The sequence below is a fragment of the Zosterops lateralis genome (genome assembly GCF_965231275.1).
Source record: "Zosterops lateralis genome assembly, chromosome: 4".
Classification (NCBI taxonomy): Eukaryota; Metazoa; Chordata; class Aves; order Passeriformes; family Zosteropidae; genus Zosterops; species Zosterops lateralis.
The window spans coordinates 13,521,438-13,540,306 of NC_139765.1; the positions used below are offsets into that span (position 1 = coordinate 13,521,438).

At 43.1% G+C, this 18,869-nt stretch overlaps 2 protein-coding genes across 3 annotated transcripts; one reads left to right on the forward strand and one right to left on the reverse strand.

The window, feature by feature from the left end:
• Positions 1 to 1,734: 1,734 nt before the first annotated feature.
• LOC310908028 (killer cell lectin-like receptor subfamily F member 1) lies at positions 1,735 to 12,161 on the forward strand. Of its 2 annotated transcripts, XM_083858657.1 has the most exons (7): positions 1,735 to 1,817; positions 5,386 to 5,463; positions 5,947 to 6,045; positions 6,994 to 7,134; positions 7,500 to 7,651; positions 8,107 to 8,219; positions 8,821 to 12,161. In XM_083858657.1, the coding sequence occupies exons 1-7, from the start codon at positions 1,736 to 1,738 to the stop codon at positions 8,951 to 8,953; spliced, it is 798 nt and encodes a 265-aa protein (XP_083714783.1). In that variant the 5' UTR covers position 1,735; the 3' UTR covers positions 8,954 to 12,161. The 2 variants fall into 2 exon arrangements, with proteins under 2 accessions (XP_083714783.1, XP_083714782.1); XM_083858656.1 differs by lacking the exon at positions 8,821 to 12,161 and having other exon boundaries at positions 7,500 to 8,154.
• Positions 12,162 to 12,280: 119 nt separating this feature from the next.
• Positions 12,281 to 17,979, reverse strand: LOC310908029 (C-type lectin domain family 2 member L-like). Its single transcript, XM_083858658.1, has 5 exons — positions 17,264 to 17,979; positions 16,487 to 16,570; positions 15,512 to 15,696; positions 14,705 to 14,805; positions 12,281 to 13,096 (listed from the first exon to the last, which is right to left on the reverse strand). Exons 1-5 carry the CDS (start codon positions 17,322 to 17,324, stop codon positions 12,979 to 12,981), a joined length of 549 nt encoding a protein of 182 aa, XP_083714784.1. The 5' UTR covers positions 17,325 to 17,979; the 3' UTR covers positions 12,281 to 12,978.
• Positions 17,980 to 18,869: the final 890 nt, after the last annotated feature.

An 18,869-nucleotide genomic window follows, 5' to 3' on the forward strand; every position in this document is an offset into this window, starting at 1 on the left:
GAAATGGCCTCAAGACTGTACATTGTTACCTCTGGATAGTTGTGACTGGTTTAGGAGGCAGTCACGTGAGAGAGACTGCTGAAGTGGGTGTGCAGTGATGGAAAGAAACTGAGAGTTCAAACAACCTGTTTGGCCTTCTAACTCTCCTTTATGGCCCAAAGTAAAAAAAAAAAAAAAAAAAAAAAAAACCACACCACCAAACACCAAATAAGGAAATTTGGTTTGGTTCACTGTTGGGTTTTGGGGCTTTTTTTCATTTCAGAGATTAACTATCCTGCTGTAAAGGATGCTGAGAAGTTCAGGGGAAAACTGATTCAGAGGACAAAGTTCTGTTTCATGTGAGGCCTGGTGATATGGCTGCCACGTAGGTGTCTGTGAAACAAACCTTATCAGGCTCCAGCTCACAGTATTGATTTATCATTTATTATCAGATAATAACCCGATAATGTTTTAGATACATTGCTTATAAATCATACTCAGGCACTTCTGACTAATCTGTTCCATGACTATCAAAGGTTCTTCTTTCCTCCCGCCCCAAACCTTTTTGTTTCTGCACTTAACACCATTGCCAGCCTTTAACATCATAAGGGAAAAGATCAGTAATATAAGATCACAGCCCCAAACTTTGTTTTTTTCAGGTGCCTTTGAATGTAACAAAAACCTGCAAACAGCCTGTATAAACATTATTTTCAACATACCCATGTAGGATTGCAGACCTTTTCTGTGTTGAACTTGGAGGGAATTTTCTAAGTGGAAATAAGGCACAAAACCAAGAGCATAGCTCTTAGCAGGAAATGTCATGCACAGGACTCCATGTCTAAGTGTTGTAAATGTATTTTTAGGTTTTAGAAAATGTTTGTGTTTCAATTAAAATCTGCATGGCTTCCCCCTGACCTGAAATAAAGGATGAAAACACTGTCATCAAAACACCCTGCAGCAAACACGTGGGAAATGAAGAAGGAGTTTAAGTTAAAGGTAACTCAGGTTTTCCATCTGTGGAGTTGTTAGCTCAAGCAGTGAATAGTTCAAGCAATGTAGGATCAGCAGTTCCTTGTAACTACTGTTATAGTAAAGTATGGGAGCATTCTTGTGAAAAGCATTGATCATATGATCATATTTTTTTAATTTTATTTTGAGTTCATGTTAATGCATCATCAATATCACCTAAATTCAACCATTAAAGTGAAGCCATTAAAGCACTTCGTGGGTGCAGCAGCTTAGAATTTGAGTTATATTTTTGAAGCTGTGTGGTTACAGTTACATCAACTCCAAAACACCTTATACTGACATAGTTCTTATTCATCTTTCTTTCAGGTGGATGGGCTGTGTAAGATTATGCACAGGAGCACAAAACAGCCACTGCACCAATTGTACTCTCTGTTCTTGTGAGAACCTGCAAACCTTTCATACCTGTGTAAGTCCATTTTTGGTCATTCCTTAGAGAATTCCCTCTGCTTTGACCAACAAGATTTTTTCTTAAATAAGAGTGAAAATGATGGGGTTTAATCTTCATTTTCTCCTATATTCTGAAGGGCAAGAAGAGACAGAATGATGGCTGAAAACAGGCTTTGAAGTTGCACTGAAAGAACTTAGTGACTTCCTTTTTTGTGTTTCACAGCCTTCCTCAGAGCCATAGCACAGTGTGTGAGTGTCTGGAGGCAGGCAGAGCCGAGACAGGATGCAAATGACTGTGTTAGAGCTGCTCTTTCCATAGCTCCGAGGGACAGGCTCACAGATGGCAGGGGACGTCACCTACGCGGCCGTGGCGATGCTGCCGAGGGAAAGGCCACACGCTCCTTCGGGGACATCAAACCCAGGTAAAATATCTTGGGCATGCACTCTTTGCTCTCTTGTGCTCTCTCTGTCTTTCTCTCTCACATTTTAAGTTGGGTTAACCTAGAAGAATGCCATAAGATGCTGCATGGGAAGGGCAAGAAGTTGGAATAGTGTTCATTGGTTGAAAAATGAGCATAATATTTCTTTTTAAATTAATAACATGATCAAGACAATGCTCCACTGAATTACTACCTAGACCACAAGTCAGATCAAGGTTTTTGTTCATGGAAAAAGAGCAGTAAATTAATCAGTAAATTAGGAAACTAGTAGCAGTCAAAAATACAGTCACTGTCACTGAAGGAAGTACTAAATGCCTCCCAAAACCTTCCTGCTCTTTATTATTTTCCAGTAGTGATTTTCCAGAACCAAATTATCAATCTGTGATCACTTCATATATTTGTAAAAAGCCTCAAAGGATTAAGCCAGTATTCAGGGTAAGGAGATGACTGGAACAAGATTTTCTAAAGAAGTGACATTTCTACTGCTTGGGAAAAACTTGTAATTCATTCAGGGAAGCATTTGGACGAAATTCAGGATTACGTCTAATATGAATGACAGCTTATAATGAGCAAATATGTGACATCAGACTAAGGATATTGTCTGATTGTGACATCAGATTAAGGATATTTTCATGCTTTCATTAGTAATTAATGTATTTAATCCCTTAAGGAAACAACATTGTGTAATAAGCATTTTTAGATGGTCTACTTACAATAGAGATTAATAGCGATGATGGCGCTCTGAATACATGCACTTAAATGACAGAAAACTATACCTTTTATATATTTTTACAAGACCAGTACCCAAAAGATAAAAATGAGTTAACTTTGTTATATATATTACATGAAATACTACCTTAGAACTGTGTGCTCATGCACCCATGGATGTTGTTTGCACTGCTGTAACCTGTGCAACACAAAGAGGGCTTGCCTGGAATTTCTTCCAGTATCCAAAGTGATAAAATTTAATTGTGAAGGGAGACAGACATCAAATCTTGATTCGAAGACATCCAAAACAATTCCTTTATGCTGCCTAAAGCAAAAGCTCGATTTTGGACAGGCCAGTTCCAATGAAATTTATCAGTAACATGTGGATAGCTCTTAGTAAACTTTTGTTGAACTGACTTTAACTTGGTATTTTCTCACATGAAGTCACTGGCCATGGTAATTAAGTGATTTCACAATGCCCTTTTCTCTTTAAAGATTTAACTTCTCAAAAATGCTAATCATTTTTGTGGATGTTCTTCTGTTCATACTCCAGTGCTTCCATCTCCTTTAAAAAACAGGCACCAGAGATCCACCAAGTATTTCTACAAGTCTTGGTTATGCTGTCTCAATTATACAGAGACAAAAATCTCTTAACTAATATTTTCTTCCCTGCTTATAGCTCCCAGTCTCACCTTCCCCATTCTTATGTCTGGTTATACTCAAATACATTTTGTTTGATTGGGCTTGGACTTAGAGTTGGCCTTCAGCTGTCACTCGGGTGCTCTGAATAACAAGGACGAGGGGATTCTTGGATGCTCTGCTGATGTGGTGGTGAGGATTTAGCAATGGCATTATCTGTGGTGCTGTTACTGTGCGTGTGCTTCAAAACAGGTGTTCAAAAGTAGAAAAGTGTTCCCAAATCCCAGCAAGGATAAATGCACCTGGGAATCCATTTTTCAGCAAAAGACTCTGGCAGTTTTTGTGTCCCAATTTCCTCGTGGATAATTTGAGAGTTGCCTGATTATGAGTTGTGAGTGGGTACACCGAACTCTCCTGGGGAGAAGAACAAACCAAAGAGAGTTCAAGTTCATCACCAAACTAACCCACAAGAAGTTGTAGGTTGCTATTGGTTGTGGCCTTAACTTCTTGTTCCTCTCCTTGACCTCCTGGGCTGCTCCAGGTATTGACCAGGTCAACCTGGAGCCTCTCCAGCTTCCCCCAGACCCCTGGATGTGCTGGCCCACATCTGGACACAGCATTCCCTAATGGACAACCCTCTAGGAACAATCTCTGGCACATTCACCCAGCAGAAGCTTCCCATAAACAGAGATGTTTTTCTGCACCTGACAACAGGCACAGGGAAGTGAAATTTCAGTTTTAGTGACTGACAGAGATCTCCACCTTGTTGTTGAATTAGGTGAGGGTGTGGAAGCATCTGGCAAAATTAAGGTCATGTGGTAATTTAAAACCCTCTGCTGAGGACTTCACATTCAAATAATCATGTGCCCATACAGCCCATACACACTGTAATATGAGGAATAACTTTATTTAATCATCCATCTTGGATGGATTTTTTTTTTCTTACAGACTTAGAAATATTCTTTAATGGAATAAATGTTCATTTGAGAGACAAATGATTTACTAATAGTAGCAGAATGTCTAAAGTACTTATTTTAGAAGTACCTCCATTTACAGGGCTAGTGCATTGAAAAGTTTAAAAAAACTGAGTGTTTTTGGAAAATTATTTACATTCTAAGAAGAAAAACTTTTAGGACATTTGATTTGAGAACAATTACGTTTAATTTACAAATTTGCTGTAGTTCATTGAATTAATAAATTGAAATAAAGCAAACAACCAAGTGTATTAGGTCAGATTCTCTAAAGCACAGACTGTCTCCCCTATATGAATAACCCTTATTTGCCAATCAGGTTCTCAGTAGTTTTTTCTACTATAAAACCTCTCCACACTTCAGCAATTCTCATATGAAACGCTGCCTCATTGCAGCCTAAAGAGACTCTCTTCTTCTGCCAAGTTTTCCCCTGATCAGTGAAATTTAATACAATACTTCTTTTTTAAATCCCCAGTGGTCACAAACTAGAGTGGTAGCACAGAAGCTTATTCTTGATGCAGAGGGATAAAAACTCTCCATTTATGGAAGCAAAAGCAGTGTCCCAAAGGTCCAAACATCTTCCATAACACTAACCAGTAGCTCTGAAAAATACTCAGGTAAATGATATTGAAAACATGTTCAGAAAGAATCTACATGCCTTTAACCCACACCCTGAGATTTTAATGCCCTTATTGGGTTTGTTTTGCAGTGCTTTTGGAAAAGGATGTCTTCAACCATCAGGTCCATTCCTCTGCTGTTACAGGCACCACCCGAAATATCCTGGGATAAATACTCACAAGTCAGGAATGCCCCCACAAATTACCTTGCTGCAGCAGCATTTCTCTGAGTGCTGGTTTTCCTTTTGGCATCTCTCTGCCCCACAAAGCAGTCATGGGTCTGGTGCTCCCTCAGCCCCTGTGGTACCTTGTGAGATGGCTTAGCAACAGATGGGATGCTTGCCATGGATAGGATCCAGGTTTTTCCCATCCTTCAGCCTGTTTGTCTGGCTCCTGCTCCAGCCACACAGCTCCCACCAGTTCAAAGCTTACAGAGCTGACAGCAGGAGGAAGTGGTAAATCATCATCTTTCCTGTCGTTGCCTAGGAAAAGGAAAATGCTGAACAAGCAGCCCTGGAAACACACACCCCTTTTTTCACACAGGCTCAGCTTTATTGCTCCTCCACTTGGTGATTTGCACAGCCACAAATGTCAGCGTTTGCCCTCTCCTTACAGGAAACACAATCACATACGCTGAGCTGCACGTGAAGCCCCAGCCCCAAGGGAACAGCAGAGAAGAGACTTCCGCTCCTGGTACTGTGCAATTTTGTTTGGTTACTAATTATAGATGTAGTTTTTCCTATTGCCCAACAGTGAAACCTGTTATCAAGAGCCTTTATGTACACTCTCGCAATGAAGGGCTGATCTATCATTTCATCTGATGCTTTTTTCCCTGGATTCTCAGATTTTACACTTTCCTTTTAAAAGTAATTTCTACAAATGCCTTTGTGCCCTACATGGAAAATCTAGTAAAGCAAAGTAAAATTCCATGGTTTTTTATAACTCTCATGGAGGAAGAGTCCCAGGGATGGCTGACAATCACTTCACCTATGTGACCAAATATTTTGATTTCACTTCCATGTATGCAAAATGGATGCAGATTTTTAATATGTAAAATGCCACTGCATCCTCCTGACAGCAGACTGATTTTAGGCAGATGATTTCTCTGTTGTTTCCCCAGTGTTAATTTTAAGAGTGTCAGGACTTTAAGCTGCTCTTCCTCCTGCCTCTCTCCAGGCTGCCAGCACAGGTGCTCAGCCTGGTTCTATGTGGCGCTGGTCCTGGCAGTCCTCTTGCTCATCCTACTGGGAGTTGTGGCCTTACAAGCTGAGCAATGTGAGTAGATGCAACATCGTGCTTCATCCCTTCATTGCAGACATAGTTAAAACTCTGAAAGAGCTGAGAGAAAAATTCCATTACTGTTGCACTAAAAGGCATCAACTTATACACAAATACAGGAAATGAGAGGCCATTGACAAGGGAGTGACAGGACAAAGGGGAATGGCTTCACACTGAGTGAGAGGAGGTTTAGATTGGGTATGAGGAAGGAATTGTTCCCTGTGATGTTGCAGATTTGGAGACAGGCACACGACAGAACATGCCAAGATCCAGTGACAGCAGCCAATGTTTATTCATGGACACCCCGTTTTATAGGGGGTTCAAAATTCCCCTGTTTAAACACCTGATTGGTCGAGGTCTCAGCACTGCCCAGCTCACTGGCCAATTAGATGTCTGTATTCAGGATTGAATGGGATTGGCTGGGGTCCCCTGTTTGAGTTCGAATCCAACCGGTCATTATCATACGCAGGGTCTCATTTACTTCTACTCTTTAATGAGCTAGGCTGAGAGTTGGGTGTCTCTTATGGCCAAATTTATCTGTGCAGCTTCAGACCAGCTGTAGCTGTGACACTGTGAGGGTGGTGAGGCCCTGGCACAGATTGCCCAGGGCAGCTGTGACTGCCCCATCCCTGGAAGTGTCCAAGGCCAGGCTGGATGGGGCTCTGAGAAACCTAGGATAATGCAAGGTGTCCTTGGCCATGGCAGGGGTTTGTAATGAAATTATCTTTAAAGTCTTTCCAAGCCAGGCCATTCCACGAACATCTTCTCAGGAGGGCTTTGCTCACTGAGCTTTACTCACTGATTTTGCTCATAACTGTACCAAGCAATGTACACAGAAGCATCCTCACATTCACAGTACAGCTCTGGGTACAAAGACTGCATTTCCTTATCCTTGTTGTTAACCATGACCTCTCTCTGTTATTTTTTGACTTTGGGCTGTTCAAGTTTTGAAGGCCGGAGCAGGAAAATCAGGAAGTTTGCCTCAGTATGGTCTGAACAACATCAGCAGTAACATTTCTTCAGAGAGGACCATCTCAGCAGGGCTCCTGAAATGGCTCATGGAGGAGCTGTGTGAAGATGTACAGGGTGAGGCACATTAGTCCTTTCCAGTATAGAGGACGTGTGATGTGCACAGTTCTGTTGTCTCTGTTCCCATTTCTCTGACACTCTGCAGTTTATGGGAACTCACTAGTGCTACCCAGGAAGCATGATGTTCCTGCAGAGCAGTGATAACAAAATCTAAACCACTATTTTAATCATGACAGTCTTGCTCCTCTTTTGGTATAAAGCTTCCAGTATTTTCATTACGTGTCTTTCTGCCAGGAGCTGCTGTCAGAAATGCCATATATCCTCCTCTTGTCCTGGAGAACACTTTCCAGACAACAGTTCATAAACATGGGGAGGAATTCCATCCATTGTAGGAGCTAAAGGTTCCCCCTGTCCACCCACAGGGACAACATGTGAGCTGTGTCCCCCCGGCTGGCAGCTGCACAGGGGAAGATGTTATTTCTTCTCCGAGGAGGCCAAGAGCTGGGAGGACAGCTGGAAAAACTGCCTGGCCAGGAAATCCCAGCTGCTTGTCATTGAGGATGAAATTGAGATGGTGAGTCTTGCAGCAGCCCTAAAAGCATGTGACAGCCCCCAGCCAAACATTTCTCCAAGAGAAAATGGCCTGGATGTCAAGAGTACATGTAGACAAGCTAGAGTCCCACCAGGGAAAGCATCTGACTCTCCCTGCACAGGAGCTGGGTTTGGGAATGTCAGCAGAGCTGAGCTGAAGAGGAGAAGCACAAGATGTGCCAAGTGTAGAAGTCAGAGTAGTTTTGACTGGGAAGAGGAAATGCTGGGGACTTTCCACTTGTTTCCACTGCTTGGCCCTGGGAAGAGAGGAGGCTGGGCATGTGTATGGGCTGATACAAGGGGCTGCTCTGCCGTGGCTGCATCTCTGTCCTTGCTCTTCAAGAGGAAGTAAAAGCTGTGCATGAGGCAGGACAGCCTGTGACCTGGGCACAGCAGGAAAGCTTTTCTGCAGGTAACATCCTTCTAATCATTCCACAGGAATTTATAGACAGCAAAGACAAAGATACCAAATATATCTGGATTGGCTCGAACACTGAGGACATGGAGAAAACACAGAGTTCAGTGGGAGATCACAGAGTAAAAGAAAAGAGGTGATGATTTGTGGGGGGGAGGATATCTTTGGGAAAAGCAAACTGTAGTACCCCTGCTTGGAAATACAACTCTGAATCTGAGCTAATTACCCAAAGCACAGATCTAACTGCAGCCCCAGGCACATATTCAGAGTCTATTTCATGGCCAGTTCCAGGTCAACAGGTTCCTGCTGGGCACTTTTGGAAACTGCCTCCAGGACCATCCACAGCCACAGTTCATATATTTATTAATGCAGAGATATTATTACACACTTCTGCTGAAATCCCTGCCAACTCTCACTTTACAGACCATGTGCTGCCTGCCTCTGCTGAAGGTGATGCCTATCACATAGCATTGGCTGGCATTCGTGCAGCTTTCTTCAGCATTGTGGCTGCATGGGGAGGATCCTCATCCTTGTAACACTAACAATCCCAAGTATCCATTCCTCAGAAGACAGCAGTCCCTGCTGGGGGCGCCCAACCCACCTCTGCACAGCTGCTGTGCTTCAAGGGTGTGGTCGAGTGGGCACCAGCCACCCCCCTCACTAAGAGCACCACCAGGATTTTTAACCATTGCTGACTTTAGAGCTGACAACTAGCATTCCTTTTGGTCTCTCAACAGGACAGCTCTAAAAAGCATCGAGGCTGACAAGAACTGTGCTGTTTACAGAAGGAAAAACATGATCCAGGCAGATAATTGCCAGACATTAAAGGAGTGGATCTGTAAGAAGAATGCAACTTTGCTGGTGCTCTGAGCCACATTTCCAGACAACAGGCAGAGCTTCTTGTCAGAAGACCCATTTTACAGACAAACCAACTTGTGATGTAAATAACTTTTATCAGACTTGCAGGGAAATTTGCACTTTGCTGTGCTCCCTAAGAAGTCAGAAGACAGGTCCTGCAACAGGGCTTCAAGCTGAGGATTTTGGAGTTCTGAGCCTTCACAAAGACAAATTTTGGCAGCAGCTGCCTCAGGAAAGGTCAGAGGAGAAGAGACACTCATGACGAGGAGCACTGTGCACATGAACTCTGTCATGTGCAAGAATTACAGCCCCTGTGAGGGATGAAGAGTGTGCTGGGCTCATTGCTGTCACCCCTGCACACAGGCAGCTGCTGAGCTGAGGAGTTCTTATTTGGGTTTCAGGATTTTAGTGTTTTCTGAAGTTTGCGGTTTTGGTTTTGTTTTTCTTTTTTTTTTTTTTTTCCTTGAGCTCTAATTGTGGCTCACAGAAGCCACTTGAGGGCTGGAAAAACATGCGTTTATTGGACAGTGTCTTATGCAAAGCTGCTGCACAGCTACTGGGTGTAGACAGCAGACCAGGCATGGAGTGACTTGTATGAACCGTGGTTAATCTGCTGATTGCTCCCATCTTCTTCTGGTGCTGGGCCTTGGAATCTGAAGGGGTTAACTAGGGAAAGGCCTTGGACTGTAAGACAACATTACAGTGCAAGGAAATAAAGTTGATAACCTTCCTCTCCACCTCTATTTTGTCCCTTTACATTGTAAATTCCAACCACAGTTGGAATTTGATGAAGCACCAAAGCCAAAGATTGGTGAAATTAATGCCTGGGAGTGCATTCAGTAAATGCATTACTTAGCCATTGAAGTGTCATGAATAAATGCTATTTCTGGGTCTAGAACACAAAAACATTAAGAGCAGTCTGACCTAGTGCCTTTATCAGATTAACAAAAATGAAGAAATGTCATGAATTGAAGGTGCTGCTTTAACAAAAATGGCACCAACTGGTATTTAAGTCCTTATAACAATGAGAAAGAGAAAAATCTTAACATGGCTTTTGAGCCTTTACCTCATCTTTGCTGTGATGGACACAAAGGCAGCTGCAGTTTCACGGAGATGTTTTTTCATACCTGCACATGCCTGGGGAGGGTTAATATCCAGCACTTTAGGGCTGCAGATTAAAAAGTGAACTGTACCCTCAGGGACTTCCCTTCAAACAACAACAACAAAACATCCCAACACAGATTTATCCCACAGAATGCAGCATCAGCAGCTCAAGACACATAAGAAACTGCTATTATGTAAGAGGAAACAACAAAAATCCCCCAAACTCAGCACAGCATGTAGGGGAAGAGGATTGGTTTGTTCATTCTAGACAGAGAAGCAAAGAAAAGGAAGGAATCTGAAATGAATAAGATAATCACTATACCTATATAATACATGCTTTATAGAGAGATAATTTCTCTCTGCTGAGAAATTTTCACTTCGGGGTACTCACAACACACCCTTCTTCATGCAGTGGAGTTAATTGCAGGTTTTTTGGCAGATCTTTCAGGATTCATGCTGAATTTAACAAGAAAAAACTCCTGCATGCTGGCTTCTCTCAAATTAGTTGTGGTGTTTAGGTTTTAACAATATTCATGAAAAATCTACTATTTAGGCCTTCTTGCTATTATTGATGTAATTAAACAAGTTTTTGCAGGGCCTTACTAAAGCTCTTAGCTACAATGTAAGCACTTATTTAAGAAGAAATTACCATTGAACCACTTCATCAAACTCTACTCTGAGTAAAGCAAGTTGGCAGAGTTTGCAGCTTGACCATTCTTTTCTTAACATCCCCAAAGAAGATGCTCATTGCATCCCTGAGGAGTCAGATTCCAGAAAAGCTTTCACTGTAACCCTTTGTTAAAAGTCTGACACATTATAAAGTGTTTGAAAGGAAAAAGCATTCTTTTTTGGATCAAATGTCCTGTTTCATGTCAGTCTTTACATTATGATTAAAGATTTTTTCATGTTCAAAACCTGAATATTTTACTTTGATTTTTTTTTTCACTGAAATGGTGCCTGAGACAATAAATACTTTTAATGTCTCAATATTTAGATACAAACCACTATAATTCAGGGGCTTGCTAAAGATATTTATTAAGTATCTTTTCAGGACTATTGCACATATCATATCCTTCAGAATCAGATTAATTTAAAAACACTGCAGAATTACACCCTCCCCCCAACATATAAATTAATAGATAATTAGGCTTTTCATACTGTAGAGTCCTGTTACTGTGTCTATAAAGAACATGCGCAATTAAGAAAAGTGTAATCCAGCAAAATTAGTGATTATATTTAAATAAACATCTGAAAGTCACAAGATGCTGACAGTATCTGTTGCAGCAGCCCTCTTGTTAAAGGGTAGAAATGAGCCAAGGCACAGATTTCTTGTTTATCACAGCATGAAAAGTATCCTGGTTTATTCCTCTTTACAGCTCAGCCATCCTGACTACAACTGTTCACTGACTCTGGCTGCAGCAAGCTCCTGCTGGAGGTTTCCCTTGCAGCCTCTGACTGCTGGTTATTTCCTGCTGGACTATGACTGCAGGTACTAGTTTGCAGACTCTGACTGCAGGCTTTTACCCAGCCAGACTGTGACTGCAGGTTCCAACAACAGGCTCCAACCACAGACCCAGAGCAGTGATTCTCTCTCCCCTCAGAATCCTTCTTCATTATCCTGTTGTTCCCTCTTCTTCAAGCTTCTTCCTCCTTCATGATCCTCACCAGCTAACCCACTTCCTTTTATCACACTTATCTTCATTAGAATTGGGTAATTAACACAGCTGTTACTTATCAGGGGCAAGGTCACCTGTATTCCCTTCTCCTACAAGTATCCATGTGCATGGTCCTGCTACAGTCAAGTCCTTCTGTCACAGAAAATAATGAAGGTGAACTTCCCATTCTTCCTTCTCTAGAAACTTGATAGTTATATTCCTTCCAGGAAAAGGGAAGGGTCTCTGGGTCAAATGACACTTTTAATCTTTGGATAACCTGCTAGATATGAGTGAGACTCAGATAATCAGAGGGATTGTGCCCTAATTCTGTTCAGGCTCCCAGCAATCTAAGAGTACTGGAGGCTGCTGCTGAAAATGTCACTTACACAAGGAAACACTGACTGTCCATCTGGAAGCGTCCCCCTTCCTCAGAAACCCCACACTGTGACAAGCACAGGGCATGGGAAAAACACAGAGAAATATCCCTTGCTGTTAATTCTCTCATTCCCTTTTCCCAATTTTCCCTCCTTGCATTGAGGAGTATTATACATTAATGCTTGCAGCTTCACTATCACTCCTTCAGTTCCAATTATTCTTCCCACCCATCAGTGCAGATGCTCAGGTAAATAAATATTCTTATCTATTGTGACTATTTTTGGCTAAAGAAAGTGTTGTGAGGATAACTTCAGGTGCAGTGCAGCTACGTAGATTAGCTTAACAGTATTATCACCAAAATTTAACAGGATTAATGTAACATAACATTAACAAAACATGGAATACTATGCAAAATGCATCCCATCAAACATGGAGAGGAATCTGCTGTGATCCTGTCTAAAACAACAGTGTTCACTTCTGCATTATCCTGTATCCACGAGACACTGGCACTCCTCCAGACAGACCCATTTCACCACCCATCCCTGCACACAGCCTGGAGAAAGGAAAAGCAGAACAAAAACCTCCAAAAGGGAAAGAAAGAACTGCTGCTCCTACAAGAGAAGGGTAAATGGAAGAAATACTGATGGCCCAACAAAAAGAAATTACAGCTGGGCAGTAGCTGGAAAAATGGGGCAAAGAAATTACTTATCAAGATGCTGAAGAGAGTCTTTTAAATGGTATCTTTAAAGCCTTCCTCCATGGATGGAGAATTCTGGCCACCAGAAAAGTCATTCACCTCTGTGTAGAAGCTTGGAGACATTCCCAGGTCCCAAAGTATAGACATAACCTGTGCTGGCATCATATCAGAGCTCTGAGTGTCAGGGGTGGTGGCTTTGCCCATCTTTATTGTTCTGAGTTGATATTCAAGCTACAGACCCATTTCCTGGTTAAGGAACATCCTGAGGCTGAAACTCCTTTGGACTCCAGATAGGCACAGTTTCCAGAGCCTTTTACTTCAAATCTGTCAGGGAGAAGGGAAGACAGTATTACTTGGGCACCACAATCAAACATTACAATAGAGCAAAGGTAGCTATGGGCACCTCAGGTTCTCATCGAATAAAGCCTGATTTATCTCAGGCAAGGCACCACGGGAGGATGATGTTTTGTGTCTTGAAGAGAACACTGTGGAGATTGTATTTTCTTAATGGTATCTTGTGCCCAGAATACAAAATCCAGGACTTATAGTACTCCTGTATCTTGTTTAGTGGCCACGTAATGTTAAATACACCCTTAGAGCAGAGACTGAAACTCAGGTTTGCCCTTCTCAGGGATGTTGTGCCATCAAGTTGGGCACCACCACCTTGCACTTCCTCATTCTCCTATACAGCTAAAAGATTCCAACAGAAGCTGTGAAGCAAATGTATCTCTCATTTCTCCCTTCCTCAGAACCCAACAGGCACCCTGATTAAGGGGGTGGGCGGGAAACAAGAAGCAAACCTGAGTTTCCAGACTGTAGGTGTCCCTACATAAGACCTAAGGTACTCCCTCAACAACTGTGTTTTCAAACAGAGTGCTGTAAAGTTCTGTGGATAGACCAAGCAAACTGGAATGATCTCTGGAAAAGCCAAGGGACAAATCCCCTACCACCAGGGTAGTAACAGCTGAGCTTAGATATCAGGGTGTTTGCCCTCCCCTTCAGGAGGGGCAGTCTGAGACAGAAATCTAAGAATGGGAAGAACTTCACTGAAAATGAAAGCATCAGGGGATGTTTGTATTGCACGCAGACAAGGGATAAATGAGTGGGAAGGCAGTTTTCAGTTTGAGGTGCCCATGTGTTCCTCACATCTCACATTAAATGCCTTTGTCAGTTCAAGCCTTCAGGGCTTGGGGATGAAGTGAATATAGTCACACACCACCAGTAATGTCACAGACTTAGAAGTATTTACATTTTCCACTTTTTCAGGTAATTTCAGACTTGTGAAATTTCAGTGCTTATGCCTATCAATGGTAATTCTGCCAACTCGTGCCAGCAGCTGCTCCAGGATGAGCTGCAGCAGCCTCTGAGGAGATGAGACAGCTGCCAGGGAGAGGAACAAAGTGTCCCACACCTGGCACTGGTGGCACAGAACGCAGGGCTCTGGCCTCAGAGCAGCTCATGCAACATAAATTCACATCTTCCTTTCTCTCTAGCAGCCTCTTTCAGAGGAACATTCTATGAAAATGGAAATGTGTCTTAGCAGTCTCCCAAATCTCTTTGCTATAAGTCTCGCACAACTTACATGCAGATTTGTATTTTTGCAAAATATATTCTATAACGAGGAATTTGTGTTACTGTAATCTTCCCTTACTCCCCCCATCAATTTGGTATCTTAGTGTCTCTTGGTTTAACTTCCTCTAACACCTGTTACCTGCCTCATATTGCTTCTCAACTTTACAAATTTATCCCCTAACTTTCATCTGCCACAGTTTTAACAATGCCATGTGAAATCTTCATTGCATTCCATACCCTCTCCATAATCATCCCTTCAACATAATAACAGATATTTTCTACAAGTTACTATTTCTGTATTATTTTTCTTACTCCCCTACAATCAAATATCATCAGCAAAACCCCTCTGCATCAACTTACAGTTTGTTGTCTAATGCTTTTCCATTTACCCAAAAGAACTCTTTATTTATTTCATGGAGTCCAATCCATGGGTCTTGCTTGGTGATCTTCATAATAAAGCTCTGTAGGAATAAACACACATGAGAAAAGAAGTTCTACATGCTCAGTCCAGCTATCAAGATATAAAGTCTTTGATCCAGGACAAAAGTAGAACAACAATCTAGCCTTTCCTGGAGAAGCAACAATATTAAAACCTAAATGTACAGAGACTGGTTACTGGGATGGGGTTGACTGACCTAGAGAGACTATTCTAAAATATCAAGGTTGGCTATCGAGGTCTGGAACAGATACAGATGTTGTACATACTCCTAGGCCTTTGTGCAGGGTGGAATCTTTCCTAATATTGTGGTATAATATAGAAAAAAAATGCTCCGAGTTGCATTTTGGGTAACTATCTCCTAACTCCAAAGGTCACAATTAACATATTTACCAACTTGTATGTCATTAACCTATCTCAGTATGAGAAAACAGTTGTTTAATTAAAGATAAATGAGACGCAACAATGTTTACCCTGAGAGATGCCTTCAATATGAGTATTAGCAGCTGTGAGCAGCACCAAATGTAACTCAGACAAGCACTCAGACATTTTCTAACACAACTGCTCAAATGTTTCCTGTTTTCAGGGAGAAGAGACATGAAGTTTTCTGCAGGTTGCTGACTCACTGTGTTCTTACATCAGCTTCCTAACTGTTCAGCTGAGGAGGCTGGACAAGCAGTTCCCTAGAAGTGAACTGGGGGGAAAACAGGATCCCCTTTTGATTCCCTTACCAGCTCCTGATGATTTTCGATGACCAGGAGGGAGGCATTGTGGGAAGAGCAGTAGCTCTGGCTGGAGTTCCAGGTGTCTTCACTCTCTGAGAGGTAGTAACACTTCCTCTGGAAGTACAGCCAGCCTGATGGACACAGCTCCAGGGAAGGGCACACACTCCGGTCTTTGGCTGGAGAAGGGTTTACTGGGAAAAGACAAAAAACATTTCTTCCAGCTGGGAAAAGTTTTACTTTCTGACTTCATCATCTAAAATAATCCCAGTCTAGCCACAGAATTGTTACTTCTGCCCAGCTGAAATAATTATTGTAATCCATATATTCTGGATCTTGCACCCTCCTGCTTCTTGACATATCCCTAAAAGGATGGTCAGGGACACGTTGGTAGAAATAGTGAGAAGGTGATAATAAAGTATCACCCAAGGACTACTCTACAGCTGAAAAATCCCAACAGCTCCAGCTTTTGCACATGTTGCTTCCTCATAGCTGAATTAATAACTTTGTTTATTACAATGTCATTTCTGAAGGACTGCAGATTGGTAGGACAATAATCCTGCTGTTATTTGTTTTCTTGAATTTGGGTTAAGACCAACAGTGATGTGAAAAATGTGATAGCAAAAGTACAGTAAGACTAAACTAAGCCCTCCCTAACCCTACTGAAGCATGTTGAGTTGTTTCTGCAGCACTGGCCCACAGTCTCAAACAGAAATCACAGATTCGCACAGAATCACAGAATGGTGGCTTAGAGTTATTTCAAACACCATTTTGTTCCACCCCTGCCATGGGCAGGGACAGATTCCACCAGACCAGGCTGTTCCAAGACCCATCCAACCTGGCCTTGGACAGTTCCAGGGCTGGGGCAGCCACAGCTGCTTGGGGCAGCCCATGCCAGGGCTTCACCACCCTCTGAGTATAGAACCCAAAACTTTGGTAACTTCTTTTGATAATTATATTTTTCTTCTAAAATTCCTTTCTTACCAAACTGAATGCATGAAATCAAAATGACAGCAGCAGTAAGAACTCCGGCAACAGCTCGCCACAGCCAGATGTTTGAGAATAGACCTGAAAAAATAAATGTAAGGAATTAAAAAACCAAACCAAACAAAAAACCCAACCAAAACCCCAAAACAACAAATGTTGACAGGGGACTAGAGCATAGGATGCACAAAGCTGTTTAAATAAAAAAAGGTAGCTCTCTGTGGAGAGCAGGCTGGGAGCAGACATTTAGCTTATCTTCACAAACCTACTCAGCTAACAAGAACTCTGAGTTACTGTAAATTTTAGTTACATCACCCAGAACTTCAAGTAATCAAAAGAGAAAGAAACGAGAATGGGGAAAATGACGGTGAACAATAAGTTTGATACTGACCTGGTGCCTAAACATGGCATGGATAAGTGAAATAAGGAAAGCCATCGGTTCTGGAGCCCAAAACTTCTGAGGAATATCCAGTCTTATCCCACAGCTGTTTAGTCTCCTTTTGTTCCCCTGTCCCCTCCAGGGTTTTGGCAGCACACCCCGCCCCGCCGCTGCCTCGTGTCCGGCAGTTCGGGCAGGAGCGGGGACGAGGTGTGTCCCAAGGCTCCAAAGGAGGGTCCCCTCTCCTGGCAGGGGATCGCGGGGCCCTTTCCGGCCGTGCGGCATTCCCGGCTCCCCGTGCCCAGGGACGCGCTCCCGCGGCTTAGCCCCGCGCTCCCCAGGGACGTCCCGGATCCCCCCCGCATGCCCGGGGCCCCTCGGTGTCCCCCGCCCGTCACCTTTGGTGCCGTGGGCCGTGCCGCGCCCCGCGGAGCCGCCGCGCCGGCCGCCGCTCGCCATGGGCGCGGAGCTCAGAGCCCCGGAGCCGCCCGGCCGCGCTGGGGCCGCTCCAACCGCGGCCGCCGCCCTCCCCGCCGGGCCCGGGATGCGCCGTCCCCCCGGGGCATGGCCACGGAGCGTGGGCTCGCTGCCGAGCGGGGCTTCGGGCCGGGAACAGTCACCCCGCAACTCCGGAGAAATAGGAAACGGGGACGCCTTCAAGGAGAAGTCGGCTCCTACGAGAACTCGCTGTGATCCTGTGACATCAGCAAATTCCAGGAACTAACACAAAGAGAGAAGGCTCTGGTTTGGTTTGGTTTTGTCTGGAGGGGTATTGTTTGTTTGTTTGTTTTGTTTTGGGTTTTTTTTTTTTCGGATGTTTTGATTTTTAAATTTTTTTTCTTAAATTTTATTTCATATTTATTTATTTTTTTATTTTGTATGGAGGAGGAGAGTAAAACCAAGTATTTAAACATCAATTACTTAAACCTCTTTGGAAAACCTGGCCAGTGATTTGCTTTACCTACAAGAGCATAGAGACTGATTCTGCTGGCTTGCCAGCTGTGGAGATGAAGGTGTAATAGAAATTTCAGCATTGCTTGGAAGACAGAGCCATACATATCAGCCATTTCATCTGGTTTTGCACAATAATTGCTGTAGTTACAACAGATCGAGGCTGTGTTATGTGTTCAAACAGCCTGAGGAACACAGCTCTCTCCAAGTCATTATGTGGGCTGGTGAGGAATTCAGCAGTGGTTTATCCAAAACAAGCATCCTTCTGTACCTGGGCAGGAAACTTCCAACAGAAAACCATGGGAATGGGGGGTTGCACTTTAAGCTTTCACTGCACTCTCCAATTACTTTCACTGTCAAGGATTCTGAGCAGTGGTGAGTTGCTGAAAATCATTCTCAAATGTTTATTTTACAGCTTATAAAGACTGTAAACTTTATACTTCCATAAGTATAATTTGAATTACAGTTGATTTTAGCCTTTGCCTGCAGCAGGAGTTAATTTATGCACTGAACTTGGAGAGGTGGACTGTCAAAATTCCTAGGAAGGCACTGGGGAGGAAAAGGAAAGCTAAAAGGATGAAGAAGAATCCAAAAGATATGTGCGACAAGGCTTAAGGCATGGTGGCTTCAGTGACCCTAGGGAACTGAGGATCCCCAGGAGAGAGGAGAGGTGATGGGTCCAGAGAGCACAAGCTGGAGACTTTTCTACAGGTTTTGCAAGACATGAATCCAGCAGGGCAGAGGATGAGAGTGGGGTGTGGAATTAGGGCAGCAGGGAGGTTCAGTACCTGCTTGATGTAGAGCATGTTTTACCTACAAGGGGACAGTGGGTGTGGGCACAGCTGCCATTCTAAGAACAGCTTATTCAACATTTATTCACTCTGAAAGAGTGGCTTGGGCTCCTGCCATTCATTCAGTCCTGCCTGTCATTGAGGTCAAAAATACCACAGTGGCTTTTAACCACAGAGCTTTCAGAAGTGAGCACTTTCTTCATGCACATCCTCAAGTACAGAAGGTAATTCTGACAGCTACAGGAGATTCTCCAGGCTGGCA